We start from the raw sequence: 25595 nt of genomic DNA on the forward strand, positions 1-25595 counted from the left end.
AACTTTTCAAAAGAAAAAAAAGAATAAATTGCCAATTCAAAGAAAAAAAAATTGCCAAAATCGTCCCTCACGTTTGGGCATTTTTGTTATTTTCATCTAAAACAACTTTTTGTACCATATGGTTTTTCACTTTTGGAATTGTTTACTATTTTCATCCAAACGTCTATTTTGCTTTATTTTTTCTATCAAACATTTGGATGAAAATGACAAAATATCCCAAATATCGGGACGATTTTGGCAAAAAAAGTCAGACTGACATATGGATGAAAATGACAAAAAAATCCCAAAAATGAAGGACTATACAGTACAAAAAAGTTGTTTTGGGTGAAAATGACAAACATGTCCAAACCGCAGGGACGATTTTGGCAATTTACTCAAAAAAAAATATAGGTAGATTACAATAATCTTTTAATTTAATTATTGAGTAAATTGCTAAAACTGTCCATGAGGTTTGAGTATATTTGTCAGTTTCATCCAAAACTTTTTTGTACTAAATAGTCTTTCACTTTTGAGATTTTTTGTCATTTTCATCCAAAAGTCTATTTGCTTTATTTTTCTGTCAAAATTTTGGATGAAAATGGAAAAAAATCCCAAATCTCATGGACGATTTTGGCAAAAAAAAAATTGACGTTTAGATGAAACTTTTAGATGAAATTGGCAAACATGCCCAAACCTTAGGGATGTTTTTGGCAATTTACTCTTAATTATTTAATAATTCCTTATCCTATTTTTACTGTACTAGCATGATGCTCGCGCGATGCGGTTAGATTGACACATCGCATTGTGATACTCGTTTTTTGTAGTTTTCTTATTTATATAATATTTATTTTAGCATCATTGTGATATATATACATCAAAATCGAAGTAATCAGGTAATCCATTGTGTATGGTTCGGTCGGTTCGGTTATTATCCTCAACCGAAACCGGAACCAATGTCATCGGTTAGTCTATTTTATTAACCAACCGGTTTTCGGTTAATGACTTCGATTCATTCGGTAAATTGGCGGTTTTTTTGTTTCTTTCATTTAATTTCAGTTAATAGTTGTGGAGGAATGATCCGGCTCGGTCATTTCGGGTCGGGTAAACCATCATTAAATAAGGGATATTAATAATAAAGATACGGAAGATATTCCCATGCAAATATAATGTTGGTGCAATCTCCAAAAAGATAGGAGATGCGGCTAACCGACTCTCCGGTTTAAGGGGAAACCCTAATTCGCCAGAAGCTATAAATAGAGGATGAAATCGTTAGGTAAAGTCATTCAATCTCTCTCTCCTAAACACTTATTCTCCCATCTAAGAGTCCTAACGGTGTTCTGTTTTGCAGATTAACGTTCAGGCCATCTACGATCGTATCATCTGACATTGTGACGTATAACCATGTAACGTTTATACAATAGCAAAGACCAAATTTGGCCTAAAACTTTTGCTTAGAAATATATGAAACTGAGGTGTAAATACATGAAATGAAAGTATAAATATATGAAATGGATGAATATATGAATTGTAGGTATAAAAGCTAGAAATATATGAAAATATGAATGATTCGATTCGATTAAGCGAATTTTGGTTAAACGAGAGTACAAAAAAATTGATAACTGGTTTTTGGTTAATTCGATTTTCAGTTTTCAGTTAATTCAGTTTTTGGTTGATTTCGTTTCGGTTTCATTTGTTTTCGGTTTGGTTTAGGTTAACGATTTAGTTATTGCTTACAGATAACCAGTTTTGGTTAATAACCGATAGGTGCGCACGGGATGTGGCGGGAAACACAAACATTGTCACGGTGTGCGTTGTTCAGTTTGTTACATTATTCTCCTCAACCAAATTCGAGGTCATAGATTAGTCTATTTTATTAACCAATCCGTTTTCAGTTAATGATTTTGGTTTATTCAGTTAGTTATATGGTTTTTGGTTTGATTCATTTACTTTCGGTTAATAGCCAAAACCAAACTTGGGCTAAAACTTTTGATTAGAAATACATAAATGTTAGGTATAAATACATAAAATGGATGTATAAGTACTTGAAATGGTGGTAATACATAAAATGAGGTATAAATATGAAATACATGAACCGAATGTATAACCATTTTTCACTAATTGAGGTTTCGGTTAATCAGTTTTCAGTTAATTCAGTTTTTGGTTGATTTCGATTTGGTTTCGGTTAACGATTCAATTATTACTCATCCTTAGACACTGTTAATCACGTAACATATCAAATTTTATAATTAAAAAAAAACTATAGCAATGCTCAAATCAAATTGAAGTGAATAAAATACTTGTTTATATGGTGTAATTTAAAAAAAATATTAACGTACCAAAAAGTTATGACCGTTTAAAAATCGTCGGGGGAAAGTTAGTTTTTATTAGGGGATAAAGTATAACTACTAACTAATTATCTATAATTTTTTAAGAGAATTTGGCGTGTAATAATCTTACCTAAACCTTATTGGCCATTAATAATCTCATCTAGAATATCCCCTCCACCAGTCCCACCTTTCACCTATTTTTACTACAATGGTCCCCCGTTAAAAAAAACTTAACGGAGTTAAGCTTTTTTTCAAATTACAAACAGATATTTTTAGGGCTTTTAAAAAGATTGCAATTGTAACCCCTATACTACAACTCCTACTTTTGCAAATGCCAATGCATTGTGTTTTACAAAATGTCGTAGGCATATTTGTTTTACATTTTTTGTCTGCCTTTGTGTTTTACACTTTTTTTTGTAATTGTCTTTTACGCACTACGTTTTACGAATCATGTTTTGTCTTACTATATGTTTCCGCTCGTCACACGCCGCCGCAACACATAGCGGGCAAAATACTAGTTTAGTCAAAATGTGAATGTCTTAAAGCTCCGTTATATGTGCTTAATTTTTTTGTATGCAAGTTTTTTTTCATGAGCATGTAATTCCTTTTAGTCATAATATTGATTGTGTGTAATATCCTAATATATATCAATCCTTTAACTATTATTGCTTGAATCAAGATTTATAACAGTTTGCTCATCTCGAAATATTAGAATGTCTTTAACTTAAATATTTCAGTTGCCAACACATACACAAACATCGAAGGAGATTGTGAGCCTTACCGCTTCAATAATTTAGTTAAGAAAAAAGATGAAGTTTTATGACGAATCTTTTACTTTTGGGGGATGGATTGCTGGTAGTTTGATTTTCAATTGACTGAAACTTGGATGAAAGTCATAGATGCTGTAAATTGTTTTATGGAAATCCGTATGCATATTACGTATAGATTCAAATTTAAGTTATAGGAAGTGAATAAAACCCTGGAAAAAATTGGGATGTTTCTTAATGCAATTAAAAAAAAAAATAAAAAATAAAAGGTCTATTGTATTTATTTGAAAACTTCAGAGAGGGAGTACAATAAAACTAAAAGAAATCAGGGTACATTTAGCAACACTTCTTAACTTTTAGGTGACCATTGTCCAGCCTCCAAAAAGTAATAAATGTGAAATGATTGAACTATCCAAATACACTCATGTTTTAATCTACAAATATTCGCATTGTCACCAAAATTGGAAATACTTGAATTGATTTGATTAAAATTTATACACCGGATGGACCTCTTCTCCTAGACTCCTAGTAATAGAATTTGTACACTCGAAGGACCTCTTCTACCAGTAAGGTGCTGTTTGTTTTTCTAAAAAAGATCTGCGCAGACCCCTTTTGTCTGCGCCACGCAGACCACAAGCAGACATAGTCATCTGCAGACTGTTTTTCCGAAGACGTTTCATTAAAAACGTCTGCACGAACTCTTGGTGCAGAGCTAGCCCAACCACTTCTAAGATCTTTTAAGTTTTGCAGATGTAGTCCGCAGACTGCAGACATTTTACATCTTAAAAAAAGAAAAACACCACCTAACTAATTCTTGATTGCATCGTATATTTTTTGAAACAAAAAAGTTTCCAAATACAATGGGCGGTCAAATAACAGATGGATTCAAAATGATGATCTGCAAAGTAAAGACTCCGGAACAGCTTGTACGAGTGATAATCATTTGGTTGGCCTCTTCAATCGTCTTCTGAAAGTATGAAAAAACATGAAAACCACAGGCGTGAAAAGCAGAGAGAATTGAAATATGGTTTTGGGGTATGTATACCTGCTGGTGAATCCAAAAACACCTTTCATGACTGAATCTACATCCACATTGTGAGGTTTCATGATTTGATCATGGTACATCTTGCTGCCAATCTCAACAATCTTTTCCTCCACCTCTTCTAGTGTTTGGTCCACGTCCAGTTTTAGCTCTCCTTTTCTTATAACCGTCACATTGAAACCATTTGCCTTGGCTTCCTGGTAGGTATCCTACACTTACAAACATCATCAACCAATCAATAAATGCAACCTAGCTTTTCACATTACACTTACTTGTTGTTTCCTTGTAAGCATGGAAACAAAACAAGTAACAAATATACTTGTACTATTAGTTTCCTATTCTAAATGAGTAATTGTGTTAGCTAGTTCGCCAATTATATTAACTCTGTATTAAAAGCCTTTTTTTGTAATCATAATCTTTTGAGACTTATCAGCCCCTTGTGCGGATTATATCTTACAAAGAGTAGCACATTGTGAATATGTTACCAATAATAGATAACGATAAGGAACATGACCTTTGGCACAACAAAGAGATGATGATCTGGCCAACGCTACAGCAAAGGTTACGATAACTATTCCTTAGTGTGCAACTCCTATGGGCGAAACAATGACTACTAACTAACCTTTGGCATTTGTGGCACAACAAAAGCATTGCCATTTCCAAGCATTTCCATATGTGTCTGTATAATATAGCAAAGATTCTTGCAGTCACCAGCATCCTCAAAAGCAATAATATGATGCGGTTTCGGATCTAGTTCAACATCTGACGCCATCTCTAATGAATAGAATCCTATTCTCTCATCTCCATCTCCATCAATATACATCTCAATGCACTGCAGCAAACATACAATTAATTATAAATACACCAACATGTTTTTAGTTTTTACTTCTTTCACGCTCTCAATACTCATTGTACTTGCTGACAACGCCCTGCCCTGTAGGGATGGATACTTACCAGTAGATATGGGAGATCAAGCCACCAATAATAATCTATTTCCTCCTCGTCTCCATACTCACTGTACTTGCTGACAACGGCCTGTGGTCCAAACAACTCCATCTCCCTCTTCAACTTATTTATTTTTTCTGCGATGAACTTCTTCCCTTTATCAGGAACCTTATCCATAATATCAGCAGCATCTTGTATCTCTTTCTCCGTAATCCATCTGTCCAAGTCCTTCCCGATATCCTTCATAGCAGCTTTGGTTTCCGGATCATTCTCAGCATTATAAGAATCTATAAATCCACGAGACCATTTCTTAGTGTGCTCCCAAAATTCTTTCCCGGACTTCTTGCCAGCTTTCTTAGACCCATCACTCCCTTCTATCACAGTATTTGAACTTTTTAAATTCTCATCTACATTGTTGCTGCTTCGAAGAATATTTTGAGAATCGAGGTCCACATTCCCCAAGGTTTCAGCAAAAAGTGCTTTCCTTTGATCTAAATAATCATCAAGAAACTCTTGACTCATTGTTGTTGCTGGTGGGGGGCCCTTCCATCGGGGTATAATCTTCTCTGGAGGATCATACAAGCTAATTCCATCTATAAAAAGTGCCATAAGAATGTTTAGGACTGGATGATAATACTTTATCTAGGAAAAAAAAGGATTTTATCAATTTCATATACTAAACAAGTCTAAATACTACAAAAAAAAAAAATCAACTTGCTTTCGAGAAGAAAGCTATTAATAAATAAAATAAAATTCTAACTTGCTGTTAATTCTGTCACATATTTAGTAAATCAGAGAAAGAAAATCAGTCCGTTTGAATTTAGGAGTCAAACAATGCATCTTTTATGGGGAAATGGAAATCGACACAGCAAAGGGTATGTCATATAAAGCGTGTCTAAAACAAATTACCTGCTCCGTAATCAAGATTTTCAATATTGGAATGAAGATAATCATGCAGATGACCTAGTTTCTCGTTTTCTTTCTCAATTTTTTCCTCAAGACCCTTGAAAAACAAGGCCTTATCTTGAGTGTCCATAAGATAGAAGGGATCCCGGCCCATCAGCTCATTTTCTCGTACTTGGAACACAATTTCCCTAAGCTTCTCATCTTTCATCCATTCAAATTCGCTTTCGTTTTCGTCACGTTCAAGCTCTGAGACTAAATTTAGATCTTCTTTCACTTTTTCTCTAGCTACCATGTAATTGTTTCTAAATCCACCTCTAATCTTCTCAACCAGTGGCTCAAACTCATGAAAATTATCCTCAATCCACTTCTCACGCTTTGCTCTTTCTAATTCCCCACCACTACCTTTAGTACGCTCATCTTTAGAATCATTGTTGTTGTTCAAAAGATCCCCACCTCCAGCCATACTAGTATCCTTCCAGGAATGGTTTAAACTTGGTGCCGTATTGCCAAACACATCATCCTCACTATCCCTCTTTGGAACTTGATGTAAGTTATTAGTTTCAGGTTCTTGTTTTTTATGAAGATATTCTCTTGCTTCCTTAACAGAACTAATAATCCTTAACTTCACAGCTTTGCAACTTGGTGTCGCATTGTCAAGTACTTTTTCCATATCAAATAAGTTTGACCCTTCTTCGCCTTGTGGAAGGTCCAGCCTTAGAGCATCAGAAGAAGAATTTCCTACGTCTTGAATACTTGATCCATCTTGTGGAAGCGAAACATCAGGATTCACTTCCTTTCCATCTGGTTGACTGTCTATGCTTTCGCCACTACTTTGTATTTCGCGTGCATGCCTTGCCATTGCTCTAATTTCTTGAATTTTGTCCAAACAGGTATCGTCCAATGCCTTTACCTTCACAATGCTGTTCATAAGCTCTTCCTTATCTAGTTGTGGCCGTTCTTTAAACACCGTCATATCAGGCTCGGGCTCAGACTCCTTAGAATCTTGAATGACTTCCACGTTACCCTTTACGGATTTTTCTTTTGCCATCCTTGCTTTAATTTTTCTTCTCAACATCTCCTTTTCTAAACTTGAATACTCTTCCTTCTTATTTCCCTTTCCTTTCCTACACAAAGCTATAAACAGAAGAAAACCACAGAATACGGACACTCCCACTCTAGATAGTTTTGCAGGATTACTAGTAAAACTTCCAATAAACCCCGAGGAGTTTACGAAGTTTGCAAGTGAAGAATTTGGTGCCTTTCCCATCTCCATCTCTTTAGCTAACAAGTTGGCATTGTGTTGTACATTATTTAAGAGTTCATCTTGAATAACATCTACCTTGTCTACCTTACTCCAAAAGTCTGCACCAGCCTTGTGCTGATTAGCCCAACTCTCCAACAAAAGTGCGTTGGATGTTGAAGCATCATCCCTAGTAGTGCGAGTGTTTTCATCAGAAATCTCCAAAGTGGAGGGGGAAGTGTTGATGGGATTCTGACGCACCTGTTGTTCTATGAGCTTTTTCCTCAAATGGTTTTTCCTGCGCCCGTTGAAATGAGCTGAAACTCTGAAATTTCTGGAGATTTGAAGAGGGAATCTGAAGAATGTTGGTGGGTTCTTCTTTGTATAAAGTTTAACGGAATATCTGTTAGAGAGAGAGAAGATATGTGGGTTTCGGATCTCCATAAACGACTGATTACAGAGAAGATGGGTTTTCAGTTGAGAGACGACTAAATCCTCATAGCAGCAACTGTTTCTTCTACACTGTATAAAAAAACCAAAAACATGTTAAGGAATAATACAAGTAGTAGTATTATTTAAATAATAAGACTAGAAGGATAAGAAGTGTAAACGTGTCTACTAACTAATCAGACAATGCCACGGATTGAAAGACGGAGAAATCCTGGAAAGAATGATGAAGAGTTCATCAGGAACTTCCTTCCAATCTGTGGGTTCGAATTCAAACTTCAGGACAGCGATAGAAGGAACCCGAACAGATGCCAATGGAAATCAATCAGATCATCGACCAAGATTCAACAGAGAAGATATTGAAGGCTGGTTATATAAGTGCACCCATTTCTTCTCAATCGATCAAACGTCAGGCAATGGCAATTGGCAAAACAAGCGTGTCGGTCAAAACGAGCAGAGATTTATAACATGTCCAATATGGGTCAAAATTGGTTCTGATCAAGATAGGCTCGGGTTCTAGGCTTCTAGCTATAGGTTCGGGTCAAAACGGGTTGCTTTAAAAAATAAAAATTGAAGGAACAAAATCATCAAAAGAATTAAGTAGAAACTGTTGAAAAAACAACAATAAGCAGAAAAAAGAAATCAAAATTCAGAGTCATGTTTCACAAATTTGATGATGAGGTCATTGAAAAGTGCCTATGGCTATGGCTGTTTGGCAACATCTGAATGGTTAAGTGCTGAACCAGTAAGAGGTCTGAACCATTAAGAGCCTGTATAATGCTTAACCGTTCAGAGGCAAATGTCTGACCAATTCAGATAAGAGGTCTTAACCATTCAGACTTTGCATAAATCTTAACCATTCAGAAGCGAATGTATGAACCATTCAGACATCTACCCGTGAAACAAACAGTCTGAACCATTAAGTGCTGAACGAGTAAGAGGTCTGAACCATTAAGAGCCTCATTAAGAGGTAAACAAACAGTTGTGTTCCTGGGATATTTTAGTTAGATAATGAAATGAATCTAGTGAAGTAAGACAGACTTGTACCCTCTGGCTGCATCATGTAGGCGGCGTGTGTTTGAATAACAAGTGAACACCTAATTGACATGAAATTGGAAGAGTTAATATAACAACTTACTTACTTACTTACTAAAGTGAGTGCTGAGCAGAACTACACTGCAGGCTGCTGCTGCTAAAATGCCGCGCAGGGCATCAATTCAAGGAAGAAGATTGATTCGCCTAGCCCAATCTCACCCTCAATAATACCTTCTTGTTTTTATCTTATTATTTTCAAGAATGCCCTTTCCTTTAGAAGTCCAAATAGAGAGATTATAGTTTCACCTACAGACAGACAGACAGAGAGACTTAATAAAAAACATTTTGTCAAAATAATAAGGTCGGTCAACTGAACAACATAGTTAAAAAGTCCTAATCTCTCTATCTGAAGCAACAAAACCCTAAATTCAACAATTAAAACTATACGAAAATTAGGTTTATCTTCAACACTAGTTCATGAGTCACGAACGATTGTTAGTACCAATTGGGGATTACGAACATGAAATTGCATAATACTTAATAAAGGAGATGGATGATATACCTGCTGAGTGATTAGGGATGAGAATCTTCTGTTGCAATAATAAAGTGTGTTGCTGTGTTATATTCTTCTTCTGGGTTCGCCCGGCCGGCGTGATTAAGGGCATGTTTGGGTAAGCTTATTGAAACAACTTATTTACTTATTGGCTTTTTTGAAAAGTCAGGATTTTGTGACTTATTGACTTATTGGCTTTTCCCCCTCACATACATCCTCTTTGCCAAACATCATTTTAAAGCTTATGACTTTTCAAAAAGCCAATAAGTCAATAAGTTGTTTCAAAAAGCTTACCCAAACATGCCCTAAATCCAGCAATTTGGTTGCTGTGTTAAATAAATCGATCCTCATCAAAAGTTGCAGAAATAGTCCCTTCAGTTTACTCTATCAAAAGTTGTAGAAATAGTCCCTAGTTTTTTCTTGTTATAAATGACTCTCATCTGAGCAACACCACTAGATTTTTAATCAAGTAAATGGATAAGATTAGTGATAGAGGACAAAGAGTTTAAGTAATTCGTTAAAATAACCATAGAGGCCAAAATCATAAGGTACTCTATTTAATATTTGTTTTTGTTATTTTAGAAATATCTTTCTATACTAATAAATGAAAATCTTTTTTGGACACCTGTCACTTTCTGATGCAGTTCCACCTTATTTTTCTATTTATCTCACATATTAAATAATAATAATAATTTTAAACAAATATTAGATAAGAATAAATATTTGTTTTCTATTAGTAAAAATTAATTTTAAACAAAATTAGATACGAATAAATCTTTTTTTATAAATAATTTTAAACATAAAGTTAGATAAGGATAAACGTTTGTTTTTATTATGAGTATACATATATATACTTTTGAGTATGATGATTGAAATTATAGTAAATTAAGTTTCCCGTTTGATATATACTTAATAATTGTATTATTGTTTTTTCCACTAGAATTAAATAATTATTCTAGCTCGGGGCATATGGTTCTATCAAATTGTAAGTGTTTTTTCAGACGCATCTCTATAATGGTTTGGACTCACCATTATAATCGCATAATTCTTTTAAATGTCAAATCTAGACAACTTAGTTTCATCAAATTGTTAGTGTTTTTTCAGACGCATCTCGATCTCCACCTTTTTGTACTATAAACTCTCTTGAATACAAATTTGATACGGGTGTTTATGAATGAAATAAATAGATAAGCATGAAGGTGCATAAGACTAACTAAAATAATTATATCTCATAATGTATCATAAAGACGGGATTCCCATGTGATACATGTGTTTTTAACCTAACAATAAAAAAATACAAAATAAAATGTTATAATTAGTAAATAGTACATCAAAATTCATTTTTAAAAGATAAATCTTGACGGCTATATGTGTTAAGATATGACATTATATTTTATTCAACACGTGCAATATACGAGTTTTTTGAAAGATATATTGTTTTATTATTTATTATATAAAATTACATTTATGCAAAATACAACAACAAAGTAAAATGTTATAATAAGTAAATAGTACATCAAAGTTTATTTTTAAAAGATAAACTTTACGAATGCATGTGTTAACATATGACATTATATTTTATTCAATACATGTAATATACGAGTTATTATAAAGATTTATCTAGTTATTTTATTTAATACGTGCAACCCGTGTAGTACACGAGATTCTAACCTAGTTATATATTAAACTTGGATTTGGGGGACTCGATGATAAACTTATAGAGTTAATTACATAATTAGTCCCTGTGGTTTGCCCAAAGTAACATACTTAGGTACTCATAGTTTAAAATCACATTTTAGGGTATCAACTTTTCATTTTGTAACGTTTGGAGGTATTAACGTTATTTGTAGGTTTAAAATCACATTCTATTAGTACCTAAGTATGTTATTTTGTGCAAGCCACAGGGACTAACTATGTTAATACCCTAGAAGTTAATACCTTCAAACGTTACAAAATGAAAAGTTAATACCCTAGAAGGTGATTTTAAACTATTAGTACCTGAGTATGTTATTTTGTGCAAACCACATGGACTAACTATGTAATTAACTCTAAATTTATATGATATAATATTTTAACAAATAAATTAGCAAACACGCTTTACCTGTATACAGGGTTTTGTGGTTATTTATTTTCATTCAGGTAGTGTTTGGTATGCAGGAATGAGAGGCGTAATGGAATGGACCATTACGAGGGAATGAAGAAAAAGGTGTTTCGTTGGTCAATTGAATGGAATCATCAATTACATAAGGCATTTCATTCCCTAAAATCATTTCATCCACCCCAAAGTTTTTTTTCATTCCATCCACTCTTACACCATTCACTAACAATACCACAGCCCATCACTGTCGCCACCACCCACCAACATCGATGCCCATGCCGTCGCCACCCGCAACCCGTCACCATCACCACCTCAACGGCCACCACTGCAGCCACCGCCCACCTGCCACCGTTGCCCCCGCCGCCACCCTAAATGTGACAACCTGCAATTAACGCCTCTTAATTACGCGATTAAACAACATTTTAGGTGATAATAAGTAGTGTTTAAGACATAAATTAACTTAATTAGGCCCTTGGAAAGCCTAGGAATGTCTACTTGATTCACGTTATACGATTTGGCGATTTTCGAGAACTTCAGCGCACAATCAAATTTTAAGCGAACTGACACCGGGCAAAATACTGACAACGCCGAGAAATATGAATTTGGTAGATATGTTTTATACATATGGATTGGTCTTGCGAGTTTTTCATGCTCTTGAACGACACAAAACGCGTACATGAACGAAAAATCCGATTATAGGAACGCACCGATGGAAGCACCGGACGCGAGCTACGCCTAGACATTAATATATTATGATATATGTGAATTCATTTTCGAACTCTTATATTCACGGTTGAAACCGTAGCGAAAAACAGATAGAAGCGATGACCGTCGTGAAATACGCGATTTTTTTTCGCAACCGACAAACGAACGCAGCAAAAGATTGACACCCGAACATTGATGATGAATCAGTCTAATTGTTTGGAAACATTATGTATGTTATTTTCAGCAATAACATATCTTATATTAGCTATATATATATGTATGGTTTTATTTAGTTTTCATATTTATTACACGTATGAACTTTTATATAAAAGTTATTAGTTCGCGTACCACACCCGGTGTATATAGATATAAAAATATCACATACATACGTATAGATGATACAATTATTTTTCTATGATGTTCATTCTTGGAAACAAGTCACTAGGTAAGTATTTTACTATAATACATAGTCTCAAACCATTTTGTTCCTTACTTTAAAATACATTGGATTTAATTAATCAAAAGTTGTACTAAACTACTAACCCCTAACCCATCCCTTCCCCATCGTTGGCAATTCCAAGGGTAAATGAAAAGTACAACAACTCTAACTTTCTTGTCTAACGAAGCACACAACATCTACACATCATTTTATATATATATACACTCAAACTTTGATGTGATAGCATAAGAGATAATGGTGATCTCCCATACTTTTCAACTCAACTCAATTCTTTTTTTTTTTCCTGTTGTGGTCGATTATGTGGAGCAAGACAAGACCTTATTAATTAAATCCAAGGTTATACTCCACCCCATGTGCATGCTCCTAATTCTTTATTTATTTTACCATGCATGTTTTTAAGATAGTGCAAAACACAATCATTACCAGATGGCAAACCCATACAATTGGATCATGCCCCAACGGATTTTACTCTCAAAATATTGTTTAGACTACCAACTACCACTAGAGTGTCAACTACTTAGTTTGTTGTTTCGATTTCTTAAAGTCTCAAATTCTAGATTATAAATACAAAATATTTCCCACACTTTATCACCAGGCAAACACCTTACAAAATCCTTAGCTCTACCTCTCTCTCTCGGACCTCTTTTGTTCATCCACAATTGATTTTGATCAGCCCTTAACCAATAAAGACTTGTTCTCCCGGTACCAAGTATATTTGTGGTTATATTCAGAAGCAAGGATCCATCCTCCATTGGCATCATTTACGGCTTCCTTTCAGTGACGTTCGCACGGCTCTCGCATCTCTGGTGCAAGCTGAAATTTTAGTGTAAGTATTCTAGCTTAAATACCGGTGTTTATCCTCCACAACTCGTCTTTCTTATCAAGTCGATTCCTTGATCTAATCTAGTTCAAATACCACAAGAAACAAGTCCCAAATCCCCCGGAAAGCGGGCACGAGCTCTTCATCATCTCTTCTTTCGAATGCATCCTCGCGTGTTTTTGTAAGCATTTATCATAGTTATCCTTCGAATTTCCCATGTTGGTTATACATCGCAATCATCCGAGTAGCGTTTTATCACTTGAAAACCCATGACTCTTGTTAGTTATATATTTGACTAAACATGATTCTTTAACAAAAAAAAAAATAATAAAATCACAAGTTAGTTTCATGGGAATTGTACTAATGGTTTACAAAATCTTAACAGAATGTTTAATAAGTAATTCTTTTTTTTTTTTCTTTTGGGCTTTAGAGCATATATTTGCACCATATATGGTGCTGTTAAGAGTTGTTAAAAATCTAGAGATGTACATGTAGCATAAAACTAGAAATTTTGAGTTACAAAACCTTGAAAGATGGTAAAAATAAAAGCCCATAAAAGAGAAGGCATATTAGAATGAACTGCATCAATACGTAATATACAAAGTTGAATGAGTTGTTGAATTAAATTGTCATAAATATACATTTATGTGCCATAAAGTTTTTGCAAATTTGAATAACATAAAACCTACTGATTGTTTTTTTATAAGTTTTAGAAAAATGTCTAGAAATTTAAATGACTTAATTTTAAGTCATAAAGACACTAAACTCATATTTTTAATGTTATGGAAGTATTACAAGCATTTATGTAAACAAATGTACACTTATCATTTTTTTTACATAAAAATTGTCTTATGAGAGATTTTTCTCTAAATATAGATCCATAAATTATATACACACATATATATATATATATATATATATATAAATACACATATATTTTCTTGACTCGAGAATGAATCACTAACGTGTCTGCGTGTCGTGTTAAGACAAGAGACGAGTTATTTCAAAACTAGCTAGTTGGATGATTTGATTTTGACCAACACATATGCTAGGGCTATATTTCATGGACCTTAGTGTCTTATATGGGTTGGGCACTTGTAGGTCGGAGAATATACATTGGACATTGAGTATCGCTAGCATGCACATGGAACGCAAAGTAGTGAGTTCATAACCCCCACTTTTTACTGTTTTACATTTTTATAAATGTTTTCGGGGGTGGAAAGACATGCAAGTTTTTGCAAAAGAAAACACTATTTCGATGAACGAAAACACATCTTTATAAACCATGTTGAAAATGAATTTCAACAAACTTGAAAGGTTTACGAAAGGTTTATACTAAACATACCGGTTTTACATAACAAACACGTATTTTCGCAAACGTGCATGATTTTCATGACTAGTGACGGGAATGTCCTAGTTACTACAACGGGACTGGGTTGTTCTGCGTACGAACAACGAGACAACCCAATGGGTATATGTCCCCCTTTTTCTTTTGAAATACATATTAACTAGGGTATGATTAAGCTATGGAATGAACTCTTGGATCACGTGCGAATAGGCGCTAACTTAGGCACCATTAATCCTTTTAAGGACCACGGAACAGGGGGTAGATCTATCGGGTACGGGCGAGCCCCACTCACGGCCCTTGTGCGGCCACTTAGAGTGCTTTTGTGTCCCTGTCGAAGTGAATCGACACTTAAATCGTCTACCGGGTTGAGTGCTTCCTATGTCGGCACACATATTAATGTCTTAGCTACACATTAATGATCAACATGTTCATAGACGCATTACATACCTACTTATAAACTGAACTTTCAAATGTTTTTAAGATTCATTTGATGTAAACTCACAAATACATGGATTTACAAACTTTGGTAAAGTTTTTCAAATTATACCTAAGTAAGAGGACGCGCTGATCCTGCTTATAAAGGTTCGTTTGGGCTCGGCCCATTCTCTCTCATGCAATGCACAAAGACTATTGTGGGCTAGACTCACAGTTTTTCATATATCATGCCAAGAAAATAATTTTACTATATTTTCTCAAAAACTTTAAAACCGGTTATCAAAAAGATTTCTTTTAAATCTTTTCAAAAGAAACTATGAACTCGCTCAACTTTATGTTGACCTTTTCGCATGTTCTTTCTCAGGTTGCATTTTCAAAACTAAGGAACGGTTGGAATAGGAGAACCCACGAGATTTCGAGTACCTAGCAGGCGTTCACTGTTTAGAAGTCTTAGCCTTTTGCTTCCGCTGTGCAATGAAGATACCGGTCCAGTCACGCCAGCTCTGATATTTCAGGGTGTGACACTAAACCCGTCACCATCACCACCTCAACGACCACCACTACCGCCACCACCCACCCGCCAACGTTGCCCCCAACGCCACCAATCACCACCAATGCTTATGCCGGTGTCGCCGCTACTTACCACCGCCACCATCGCCCACTACTAACGCCCACCGCCACCCACCACTGACACCCACCAGTCACCGCCACCCGCCACAAACCACCACCGATGTCACACCCCAACCGATGGCGAAATCATCGGGATGTGGCATGATGCGAATAGGTTGCTCGAGAGAATCCACAACGACTAATTGTGACACTATTTAAAAGGTTCAATTTCCCATAAAATCAAACAAATATCCTCACATAAGTCAAAACAAAATTCAGTAGTTTCTCAAGCAACAAAACATGTCATAACAAAACTTACAATCACAATTTAGGCATGTTTCTAGAAACCCTAGACCATTTCCAGCAGAAAAATCCATCAACCTGTCACATACGCTAAAAAAAGTCAATACAATAATGTAAAGGTGAGTACACAAGTTTGCATAAGTATAGTAATAAAGCGTTTACACATAACCAGCATGTAACACGTAAAGAGCGAGTCAAGTAAGCTATCAACAATGATACAAGCTAACCAACATGAATAAACACGATAAAGTATGTAATCCTTAACAACCCCTGAATAAATAGATGTTGAGTCTAAACTATAGTACTATCGTTGCAAAGGGTGGTAGGGCAAGTCATCACTGTGTAAACATAGCAAACAAGCATTCAACTAGTCACGTATAACACTTCATTGGCTTAAACCAGTGGTTGTAGCTCTGATACCACCTTCTGTCGCAGCCCCCGACCCTTGTCCCGGGAGGCGGGCGGCTGCGGCCGTTTACACAGAGTGGGTAGTATAAGTGTTTATTAATGTGGCAGCGGAAATATTTTATCAAAGTTAAAACACCAAACTTTTTATAATAAATAAATAAATGGGAAAAATCCCAAGTTTCCACTACAATATATTTATAGGGATAAACCTTAGTTTATTGAAAACAAAACTTCTTTTTATTTAGGTAACTTTTATAGCCATTTTTTAAGCCTTCAGTGCTCTCCAACTGGCTTTTATTGGCTTCACATTAAGTTACCTGAAAGGCGTTTTAAAAAGGTTTTATCAGCAAGAAATACTGGCGAGTGCATCCCAGTTTAATCAAAACAGTTTTATAACTTTACAGTATTCAGAGCGACTACATTGTTTATATCTACACAGTTACTCATTTAGTACTGTCAACACCTAACTTGTGGGTCATGTTACTCATTGGCTAACTCTTCGTCCATAGTAACGGATTAAAATAATGTATACAAAACCCTAACATACCGGCAGTAATTATAGAATACATAGACTCAATCATTGTTAAGTATTATTTCAAGCATTTGGTAAAATATTTTGACTCACAAAAATATTTACAAAAAGGTGAAAAAAAGCAACATGTACTAACATTGTTTACTTAGGTAAAACTAAAGCTTCCTGGTGAATCTCTTGGTTATTATCTATTAAAATTAAACAATGCACACGTGTTAGTAAAATAACCCAAATCACATTAACCGTACAACTCGAGACAGAACTCTAATGACTGAGTCAGGCATAGCCTTGACATGCATTACGGAGTCCAAGATCAATCGGGTGTAACGCGAGACAGAACTCCAACGACTGAGTTAGACAGAGCCTTGACAAGCGTTACGGAGCCCTAGATCGATCGGGTAGGGTAACGGATACGTGATCAGGGGTTATAATACTTACAACTAGGCAGAGCTTCGCTTTTTAGGGGTATTATATCCCGAGTTTTATAATTGCCTAGAGATTGAGAGAGAATTAAGAAAATGAACGAAAGTAAACTGAGGCCAGAGGCCCCCTTATATAGCCTGGTCGAAGGGCGGCTCACAGCCCGCGAGCCCCCACTCTTTCTTTTACGCGGCCCGCGAGGGCGTAGACTAGGATATAGCCATGGTGAATCAACGACCTAGACTTGACACGAAAGGGGCACATGGCCGGTTTGGGTGTTCGACAAGTCACAAGGTCTCGCGCCCCGCGATAGACCTGTGAGACCGGGTCGCGGCCCACGATGGACTATTATTTTTGTTTTTATTTGATTTAAAACTAAACGGGAAGGGTTTAAACCGTCTGATCTTGGGTAAGGTTGGGAAAAGGGATGAGATTCGTTTTTGGTTAGACACTTGGGTAGGCGACCTTCCTTTCATGGAAAGATGGCCTCATTTGTTCGGTTTGAAAGTATTTAACACATACAGGGTTGCAGATAAAATGGAAGAAAACCAAGTAAATGGTGGATATGTTTGAAATTGGTCTAGACAGCCCGAGTCTGATGTTGAGCTTAAGGAATGACAGAAATGTCAAGAGGTTCTTAACATGGTGATGCTTTCCAATGATAAGGATTCGTGGTTTTGGATAGATGGCGATCAGGATAGATTCTCGGTTAAGGCAGTAAAAAAGGCTTTAATTGAAGATAGGGGGACAAGTCATCTTCCTGACTTTGAATGGTGTAAATGGGTGCCTCCCAAATGTAATATTGTGGCGTGGAGAGGTAACTTGAATAGATTAGCTACGAGAGTTAATTTAAGAAGAAGGAACGTGGATATTTCTTCGGTTATGTGCCCTTGTTGCGACGATTTTGAGGAAACTATGGAACATTTATTTACTGCATGTTCGGTGGCTGATCGGGTGTGGTCGGCTTTTAGTGTTTGGTGCAACATCCCGCCGATTTATATTTTTGACTTCAAAGACATTCTGGATATTCACAACTTTAATCAATTGGGAAAGAAAGCGAAAAAGGTCATTCATGGCTTGGTGATTATCTCTTTTTGGTGCATTTGGAAAGGAAGGAACGAGATGATACTCAATTAAATTAGACGAAGTCCACAAGGTATTATAGGGGAGGTAAAATCGAAAGGTTTCGCTTGGGTCAAAAGTAGAATGTCCTGTAACTATATTAGCTGGGTAGAGTGGTGTAAATGTCCTATGTATATGTTGTAATTGTGTATCATTTGCCCGTTTGGATCGGGGGTGTTGTTTGTTTGTTTTGGCCTTTTGCTCGGTTGGGTCGGACACGTGTTTTTATAAAGTTTACTTTTCAGAAAAAAAAGATATTAACCGCTTACAAGTTACAATACAATTATTTGATTATTAGACCATGGGGTATGGAATGGATAGTCCCCAAAGGGACCATCCGCCACGTAGGCGCCAACTAAGCAAAGGTGGAGGACCATCCCCTTGGGGACTATCCAAGGGTGTGGTGGATGGACCTCCCCCATTTTTTTATTATTATTTTATTTAATTAATTAATTAAAACAAGTAAATAAAAACAAAAAACTTACATTTAAATGAAAACCTAAAGTTACATTTAAATAAAACCTAAAAAAACAACACACTTAAAAAAACCTAGGTAGCGTTTGGTATGCAGAAATGAGAGGTGGAATGGAATGGACCATTGAGAGGGAATGAATAAAAGAGTGTTAGGTTGGTCGATGGAATGGAATCGCTCATTCCAAAATGCATTCTATTCCCTCAAAATCATTCCATCTCTCCCCCCTGTTTTTTTTTTCCATTCCATTCCCTCTTCACCCTTCATTAACAACACCACAACCTACTACCGTTGCCACCATCCACCACCATTGTCAACCGTCGCCGTCACCCACCTTCGCCGCCACCCGCCACCACCGTCACCGTCGTTGTCTCCACCTACCTCCATCCCCGCCATTGCCGTCGCCGCCATCCACCATCGCTGTTGCCACCTCCGATCACCGCCACCACCCACCTACGATCATCGCCGCCACCATTGCCGCTGCCACCTCCGATCAACGCCACCGTCGCCACCCACCTCTGCCATCGCTATCAACCACCACCACCCACCGCCACCACCTGCCACCACCGTCGCCACCGTCGCCACCGCTACCACCTCTGACCACCGCCGTCACCCACCACCACCACCGCTGGCACCACCCGTCGCGGTCTCCAATCGCCACCGTCCTCACCCACCACCACCGCCGCTGCTACAACTGCCACCTATCACCGCCCACCATCGCCGCCCATCATTGACCACCGCCATCCGATTTTATTCCTTCGTATTTTCTCGCATACCAAACGACACAAAGTAATGGTTCATTCCATTCTCACATGGTAACCAAACAAGACATGGAATGGTAATGATCAATTCCATTACCCCATCCATTCCATTACCTCGTCCATTCTATTCCCCCGTCCATTCCGTTACCCCATACCAAACAGACCCCTAAAGTTACATTTAAATAAAAACTAAAAAAACACACTTAAAAAAAACTAAAGTTACATTTTAAAAAAACTACACTCCCCCACTCCATTTTTTCCTAATTTTTTCCTTCATCATTTGTAAGATGTGACGGTCTTCCTCGGGATATTCGCTAAGGTCGGTGGTCATTATTTTCCATTACTCCAACTGCTGCGCTTCTTCTTGCCTCCTTTGCTTCTCTCCGGCTTGTCGTTTCTTCACCTTTACCTTCTCGGTTTGCGTCTCGGTAAAGGTTTGGTTGACTACTTTCAACTCGGCCATAATACCTTCCAACTTCGAACCACCACCACTTCCTGATGCGGCTTGTTTCCTTTTTTTCAGCCGCTATCTTTTTACTTTTGTCCCTTCCTGGGGGACGTTCTTCCTCTCCAATCGGCTTCTCGTCATACTCGAGCTCGTCGTTGATATTTATTTGGCAACGACCGGTTGAGCCTCCAACGCTATAACTTCCTGACTCGGAAGTTTTAGACCATTTGGTTGCTCGTTTCGCGCTTGCAACCTCATTTGGATTTGCCACCCATTTTGGATGATCCTTTACAATCTGCCAAGCACAGACATGTGGGAAAGAAGTTTTATGTTCATTTTCGTATAAACACAACGCTTCATTGAAAACATTTTCGTTGTTCCACCCACTCGGTTTGTTGGTGAGCATTTTGTTATAAAACCCACAAAAGCGTTGAATCAACGTATTCATCTTGCGCCACTTGGAGCCGATAGGATCAATGGTTCTGTACTCGCCTTGTTCCATAATCGCGTGGAATATATCAAGGGTTTCTTGCAAAAACCCATCGCTTGCTTGATTGTTACCTTCAAGTTAGTAACAATAATAATATTTTGTTAGAAAAATATAGTGTACAAATAAATGTTAGTAACAATAATATTATTTTCTAACAAAAATATAATGTACAAATAGTATTTAATAACAATAATAATATAATGTACAAAAAAATAAATTTTTACCGAGTATAGGGTTCTTTGACGAGCCAATATATGCCTTCGCCAACGCCGCTTCTTCAATTTTTTACCATGCCCGTTGTTGTTGTTTGGCGGCTGCGTCTTCTTTTTTACCCTTTCCCTTTGTATTTTTCTTTTTTGAAGGTTGAGGTTGCGTTTCTGGCACAACCTCTACGTCATCATCTTCTTCCTCGATTTGTGTTGGACGTGTTTGTGGCGGTGGTTGATATGGCATATTTAGCGGGTTTTGCATTAGCTGTTGCATTTGATATGGCATGTTGAATGTTTGTGGCTTTGGTTGCATTTGGTTGAACGGAATGTTGGGTTATTGCATAGGGTATTGGTTTCGTTGATTGAAAGCGTTGGCCATTTGTTGGTAACCCACAAAAGAGTTTTCCATGACGGGTGTGTAGTCGGGTGACGAAAACGGGAGTGAACTTTAGTTGGGATTATTTGGGTTGTAGGGATCCATATTTTTTTAAGGTTGCGAGAGAATTTTTTATAAAAATGGGGTGAAAAGTGGAAGTCCTTGGTAAAAAAAATGGTGTGAAAAGGTTAAATATATAGTGGTGGAGGTGATATATATACATATATATATATATATATGTATATATATATATATGTATATATATATAGGGTGGGGTTCGGCTACAAAGTCTTTTTTTCCTACAAAGTGTAAAAAGTCATAAAACACCACAATTTCAACCATAAAACACACTCAAAATCCATAAATAATAGAGTGAAGATCACTAAAACACAACATCTAAACTTTAACATTCCGCAAAAACTTCAAATACACTATCGTAGAACTATGAATATAAAACACAACATGATGATCATCATAAAACACACTAATGTTATTCATTTGAAAATCAAAGCCATATCATCCAAAACATAACACAAAACCCACAAATATGACGTTTTAGTAATCTTTACTTTGTTATTTGTGGGGTTTGAGTGTATTTTATGACTGAAATTGTGGTGTTTTATGACTTTGTAGACTTTGTACGAAAAATGGACTTTGTAGCCAACTCCCACCCTATATATATATATATATATAGGGTAAGCTTCATGCGAGAACCACCATTGCGAGAACCGCGAGAACCAATGTGAACACAAAATAAAATCTAAAAAAAATCAAAAAAGCACTCAAAAATTTTTTTATTTTATTTTATATTTTTCTTCAAAAAATCGCTATATTTTGTTACCGTAAAAAAAAACTATTTATTTCGAGTAACAGTTATCCATGCACATGTGCATATGTATCATTACTTCGACAAATTCGGTAATACGTTATCAGGTATAGACAATTGCACTTTAATTTACAATACCATTCGTAATACACTACTTTTTACATTACCCATATTCAAAATGCACATGTGCATCATTAGGTATAATCATTGTATAACGTGTTTTGGTACAAAAAGTTTTTGATTTTGAATGGAGAAGTAAGCCCATATACATGTTTTCTGGTTACTTATATCTAGTGGTTAATGGTTTGGTTATAGTTGTCAATTTATGATGTAATATGTTGATTGGATGGTATAAATGGTGTTTACGTACATGTAATAAAGTGAAAATATTGGTAATAGTATTGTATTATGGATGGTAGGAGGTAATGGTATTGTATTATGGATGGTAGGAGGTAATGGTAGTGTATTATGGATGATATGATAGATGAAAGGGAAAGTGTATTCAAAGTAGTGTACCAAAACACCTTATTTCATGTTGATACATATAGATGCACATGTGCATTTCTAATATTGGTAAGAGTTAATTACATAGTTAGTCCCTGTGGTTTGCACAAAATAACATACTTAGGTACTAATAGTTTAAAATCACCTTCTAGGGTATTAATTTTTCATTTTGTAACGTTTGGAGGTATTAACTTCTAGGGTATTAACATAGTTAGTCCTTGTAGTTTGCACAAAATAACATACTTAGGTACTAATATAATGTGATTTTAAACCTACAAATAACGTTAATACCTCCAAACGTTACAAAATGAAAAGTTAATACCCTAGAATGTGATTTTAAACTATTAGTACCTAAGTATGTTATTTTGTGCAAACCACATGGACTAACTATGTAATTAACTCTATTGTTAATGTAAAAAGTATTGTATTACACATGGTAGTGTAAATGAAAGTGCAATTGTCTAATAATTGTAATGAATTACGGAAATTCTCAAAGAAATGACAAAAATGCACATGTGCATGTTCGTGTATTATGGATGGAATGATAGATGAAAGAGAAATTAGTGTACCAAAACACTTTATTTTATGTTGATACATATAGATGCACATGTGCATTTCTAATATTGTTAACGTAAAAAGTAGTGTATTACACGTGGTAGTGTAAATAAAAGTTCAATTGTCTAATATTTGTAATGAATTTCGGAATTTGTCAAAGAAATGATACAAATGCACATGTGCATGGATAACTGTGACTCGAATTTTTTTTTTTGAATTTTTTTTATTTTTTTATTGTAAAGGAAATATAGCGAATTTTACAAAAAAAAATAGTAAAAAAATTAAAAAAAAATTTTTGAGTGTTTTTTAGATTTTTTTAGGTATTACTGATTGTGTTCACACTGGTTCTCGCGGTTCTCGCAATAAAGGGTGGTTCCTAACGGATCTTTGTTATATATATATATATAGGGGGCTGCTAGAATGAAAACTACCCCGAGTTGTAAGAACCGCGAGAACTACACCCCACAGAGCGCCGTTCGCCATGATTTTTTTTACAAGTAGATGTGTGTATTATAAACACAGCCGTAAAAAATCATGGCGAACGGCGCTCCGTGGGGTGTAGTTTTTTACACCACAAGTTTGGTGTTTTTAATTTTTTTTTCTTTTTTCTTTTTTTTTTCACCAAACTTGTGGTGTAAAAAACTACACCCCACGGAGCGCCGTTCGCCATGATTTTTTACGGCTGTGTTTATAATACACACATCTACTTGTAAAAAAAATCATGGCGAACGGCGCTCTGTGGGGTGTAGTTCTCGCGGTTCTTACAACTCGAGGTGGTTTTCATTCTAGCGGCTCCCTATATATATATATAGGATAGGAGTTGGCCAGAAAGTCCAAATTTCCTAAAAAGTGTAAAAAGTCATAAAACACCATAATGTCAACCATAAAACACACCAAAAACCCACAAATAATATGATGAAGATTACTAAAACATCATGTATGTGGGTTTTGTGTTGTGTTTTAGATGTTAAGGCTCTGATTGTGGAATGACAAATATTATTGTGTTTTATGTTGTTTAGCATTGTGTGTTTTATATTCATAGTTCTACGATGGTTTGTTTGAAGTTTTTATGGACTATTAGAGTTTGAATATGGTGTTTTAGTAATATTCATTCAATTATTTGTGAGTTTTAGGTGTGTTTTATGCCTGAAATTATTGTGTTTTATGACTTTTTACACTTTTTAGGAAAAACACACTTTCCGTAGGATCTCTACTCTATATATATATATATATATATATATATATATATATATATATATATATATATATATATATAGGATTAGGTTCAAACGTGAACAAAATCCCAAGAGTGAACTGCGTGAACTGATCTGGACCATTGATTTCCTTTAGAGTTGATAAGGTTAGGATTGTAATTATATAAAAAATTAACTTTAAATCATCAATTTCATAATTGAAATCAGTTACCAAACAACCAGATCGTTTCTATATTTTAAAATTTTAGAAGATTATCATCTTAATTGTTTAACAAACAACCATATTTTCAATCCATTCACCAGATTTCGAATTCAACTTTTATCATTCAACAGAACGTAAACTTCATAAACTCAGTTCATCACATTCATATTTTTCATCTGAAGCTCGACTATTCCGGCGAACATTAATCGGAGACGGCATAAGATTCCGATGAACATTAATCGGAGACGGATTGGATTCCGGCGAACATTTAATCGGAAAAGGCAGTTGATTTCAATTGATTTCTATTGATTGATTTTGTTTTCTTTGTGTTTTTATTAAGATGATGGTATCGATGTATAGATTAATGTTTGTTTGGTTTTTTCATTATTGTACAGATACAGATGAATTGGAGGAAGAAGAAGAAAGGAGTGAAGGAGAGGGTGAATTAGGGTTTGAAAAGCTCACAAGAGCTCAGAGAAAAAGGCTTCGAAAGAATAAGCTAAATGAAGCTGCTTCTAAAGGAAACAGATTATCAGGCCGCAGTTGAATGAATCATACGGGTGGTGATCGAATCGATGGTGAAGTTAGTAGCGTTCGTGAACTTGAACATGAACGTCTGGAAGCTGTTCGACGAAATGTCGCAGATTAACCTTAGAGTCGCTATTGTCACATTTTAACGCAAAACTACAGAATAATCGATTATTGATTATTATAGATTACTTGAAAGAATTAATATTGTATTGGCATTATTTGGTATTTGATTTGGAGAAGGAAGATGATTGATCAGATTTGTATTAACACATGGTCTTACAAAATTACAGCAATATTTGAACTTGAGTTTTAGTCATTTTTTGTGTATAATATGTAGGTCCGAGGTACACAAGTGTACTGCTTCTTTTATATATGCAAACACTATAGTACACATGCGTATAATACACAGTAGCTTCATGTAAATAACATAATTTTAGTTAATGAGCCTTTGAAGACCCTCAGCATTGTTGTCCTTTTTTTACCAACCTTCTTTAATATAATTGTGC

At 35.7% G+C, this 25595-nt stretch overlaps 1 protein-coding gene and 1 long non-coding RNA gene across 7 annotated transcripts; one reads left to right on the plus strand and one right to left on the minus strand.

Annotated features, from left to right (window-relative positions):
- Positions 1-3459: 3459 nt before the first annotated feature.
- Positions 3460-9361, minus strand: LOC110891470. 6 transcript variants are annotated; one of them, XM_022139164.2, is made up of 7 exons: positions 9251-9361; positions 8804-8994; positions 5970-7728; positions 5070-5653; positions 4738-4947; positions 4119-4324; positions 3460-4040 (listed from the first exon to the last, which is right to left on the minus strand). In XM_022139164.2, the coding sequence occupies exons 3-7, from the start codon at positions 7648-7650 to the stop codon at positions 4013-4015; spliced, it is 2709 nt and encodes a 902-aa protein (XP_021994856.1). In that variant the 5' UTR covers positions 7651-7728; positions 8804-8994; positions 9251-9361; the 3' UTR covers positions 3460-4012. The 6 variants fall into 6 exon arrangements, with proteins under 6 accessions (XP_021994856.1, XP_021994859.1, XP_021994854.1 ...); XM_022139167.2 differs by having other exon boundaries at positions 3460-4037; positions 8800-8994; XM_022139162.2 differs by having other exon boundaries at positions 8800-8994.
- Positions 9362-13202: 3841 nt separating this feature from the next.
- Positions 13203-15625, plus strand: LOC110887497. Its single transcript, XR_002563359.2, has 4 exons — positions 13203-13330; positions 13412-13505; positions 14426-14483; positions 15472-15625. It is a non-coding gene; the product is annotated as an uncharacterized LOC110887497 (long non-coding RNA).
- The last annotated feature ends 9970 nt before the right edge of the window (positions 15626-25595 follow it).

Source organism: Helianthus annuus, chromosome 13, assembly GCF_002127325.2.
Source record: "Helianthus annuus cultivar XRQ/B chromosome 13, HanXRQr2.0-SUNRISE, whole genome shotgun sequence".
NCBI classification, from domain to species: Eukaryota; Viridiplantae; Streptophyta; class Magnoliopsida; order Asterales; family Asteraceae; genus Helianthus; species Helianthus annuus.